Genomic DNA, 2539 nt, shown 5'->3' on the forward strand with positions numbered 1-2539 from the left:
TCTCTCTCTCTCTCTCTCTCTCTCTCTCTCTCTCTCTCTCTCTCTCTCTCTCTCTCTCTCTCTCTCTCTCTCTCTCTCTCTCTCGCTCTCTCTCTCTCTCTCTCTGTCTCTCTGCAAATGAGAGTGAGCGCTAGATCTATAAGTGTATACGCTTGTTCTCAAGTCTGCTGCTGTGCACCGGTCTCTCCTTCCTCCCATCTCCCCCTCCCCCTTCTCTCCTTCTCTCTCTCTCTCTATCTCTTTTTCTCTGCAAATTAGGGTGAGCTCTCTATGTGTGTGTATGCGTCTGTTGACAGGTTTGCTGCTGTGCATCTGGGGCATTCACCGCGATAACCAGCCAGCGCTCGCAGGCGGTCTCACAGGAATCATCGTACCGGCGCTCGTCGCGCCCTCTGTCTACTTCGGAGTGCGGCTCTCCCGGCAGCAGCGGAAAGACAGACGGGCGCTCTACCGCGTGGAAGTCTAGCGCTGCTTACGCCCCCTAGTGGCCACCACCTCTACCGATTCTGCTCACACATAAACGATCTCGCATAATCGCGCTCGCGCGGTTTTTTCCCGGAAGGATGGTAGGTGGCGCCCCTTGCGGCGGTGTCCAGCCGCGCGCGCATGACGAAATTCGTCAGATCATTCGCCCTCTACGAAATCAGTGTCGCAGTCAAGTGACAACGGCGATGGTGACAGCGACGACAGTGATGCGACACTCCGGTGCAGATGTCGCACGTCGGGCTTTCTCACGAAATGATACCTTTCTCTCGCACGTTCGCCTTCCCCACCGGTAGAGGGCGCGCGGAGCTCCGACCATGCACGGCAGGGGGCGCAGGAGGCAGCATGATGCTCCGTGCCACGTCGTAGCGACGTACACGTGCTCAAGGTCAAGGTCAAGGTCAGAGTCGACAGCGCGTTGCTAAGGTCGGCGCGTTGCTAAGGGCAGAGTGTGTGAGTCGTGGCGAGCCGTGTGAGCATGTGTAAATAAGGGCTTCACAGATGACGTCACTCACGTCTGCGGGCTGGCTTTTAACTTCCCCTAGACGCACGTCACGGGATACGTGGTCTGTGCTCGGAGCAGACGTGGACTACTATCCTATAGATACCAGAGTGACGGAGTGAGATACCAACCAGGGTGCCACCACATAGGATAAGGAATCTATACTGGGAGCGGAGTATCTGACTGAATGCCAGCTAGCAGAGGTCATTACTGGACGAGTGACGCACGACGCAGCGATCCCCACATTGTGGCGTGGATATCAATCGAAAGATGCTCACAGCAACGGAGTGATAGGTTCTCTCTCCATTCCTCTCTCCCTGTTTTTCTTTTTTTTTCTTACTCGCCTTCTCCTTTCCTCTCTCTTCCTCAAGCTATCTCTTTCTCCGATTCCTTCGCCCATCCTCTCTCCTCCTTGTCTCTCTACATACTTTTCTCTCTCTCTCTCTATTGCCCGCCCCTTCTCTCTCTCTACACACCTCGCTCTATACACCTCTCTCGTCTTTCATCTCCTTCGTTGTTCCGGCAAGTAGCTAACGACCATGGCTAAAGCCGGAGCAGACTATCGGCAGTAGCTAACCAGCTAATGAGAAATAAGCGCACAGTTTTCACACGCCGCGCCAAAAACACACTCCAGGGCTCGTGCGTGAAATTCCTCGCCCACTACAATTTTCGCGGCACTCCACGCAAGCTTCTCGTCGCGAGGGGTCGCGTCGAGCGTCATTAGCGCTCCGTAAACGATGGCGGTAATTCTCGTGTTACCGTCTGCGCCTCGGTGCGCGCCAGTGAAGCCGATGATTCTAACGACGCATCCACGGGGTGGAGGTATTTGACTCACGGATGCCCTCAGCTACGTGCCTTAGCATATGTGGCAGCGCCGACTTGACAGCGCATGCGCCCGCCTCGCTCTTACGTCATCATCGTCCCTCGCTGCCTCTAATATGTCGCCGCGGAGTGATACACGCGATGACGCACACACAGTGTGACGATGACGCAGATCGTGCGTGCACGTCACTGACGGAACGCCGATTCTGCTTACGTCACGACGGCGGTAGACAGACGATCGCTCGGCGCGCAGACGCTGGAGGCTGTGCGGGTCTACGCAAGACAAAGCGCCGCCCGCAGCTGTGTTGTCCGACCGCGGGACATCTGGATGCGACAGACAGCGCAGATTTCCGGGATGTGAGATGCGGGAGGGAGGGGGGGGGAGATAGTATCTGACATGTCTCTATATGTGAATGAACCGTAACGCTACGTGTGTCGGGCGTCTACTGCAACCAACGAGTCGATATCGCACACAACTGTCAATGATGATGGTTGGACGTAAGAGAGAGAGAGAGAGAGAGAGAGAGAGAGAGAGAGAGAGAGAGAGAAGAGAGAGAGAGAGAGAGAGAGAGAGAGAGAGAGAGAGAGAGAGAGAGAGAGAGAGAGAGAGAGAGAGAGATGGAGGAAGAGATACAGTGAGAACGAGATAGACAGATAAAGGGAAAGAACGAGCGAGAAAGAGAAAGGGTGAGAGAGAGAGAGTCTGAGTGTAGCACATCCACACCAGCAGCG

General features: G+C 55.3%; 2 protein-coding genes across 2 annotated transcripts in view; one reads left to right on the plus strand and one right to left on the minus strand.

The window, feature by feature from the left end:
* Nucleotides 1-840, plus strand: part of LOC106813685 — an 18341-nt gene extending 17501 nt beyond the window's left edge. The window contains exon 3 of the mRNA XM_014817892.1: nucleotides 297-840. Coding sequence (XP_014673378.1) covers nucleotides 297-466 — 170 coding nt within the window. The 3' untranslated portion in view covers nucleotides 467-840. The remainder of the gene's footprint in view (nucleotides 1-296) is intronic.
* Nucleotides 1-2539, minus strand: part of LOC106813684 (dnaJ homolog subfamily B member 9-like) — a 24658-nt gene that overhangs the window by 1711 nt on the left and 20408 nt on the right. The window contains exon 7 of the transcript XR_001394495.1: nucleotides 863-865. The gene's annotated coding sequence lies outside the window, so the exon portion shown is untranslated. The remainder of the gene's footprint in view (nucleotides 1-862; nucleotides 866-2539) is intronic.

This window comes from Priapulus caudatus, unplaced genomic scaffold (assembly GCF_000485595.1).
Source record: "Priapulus caudatus unplaced genomic scaffold, Priapulus_caudatus-5.0.1 Scaffold809, whole genome shotgun sequence".
NCBI classification, from domain to species: domain Eukaryota; kingdom Metazoa; phylum Priapulida; class Priapulimorpha; order Priapulimorphida; family Priapulidae; genus Priapulus; species Priapulus caudatus.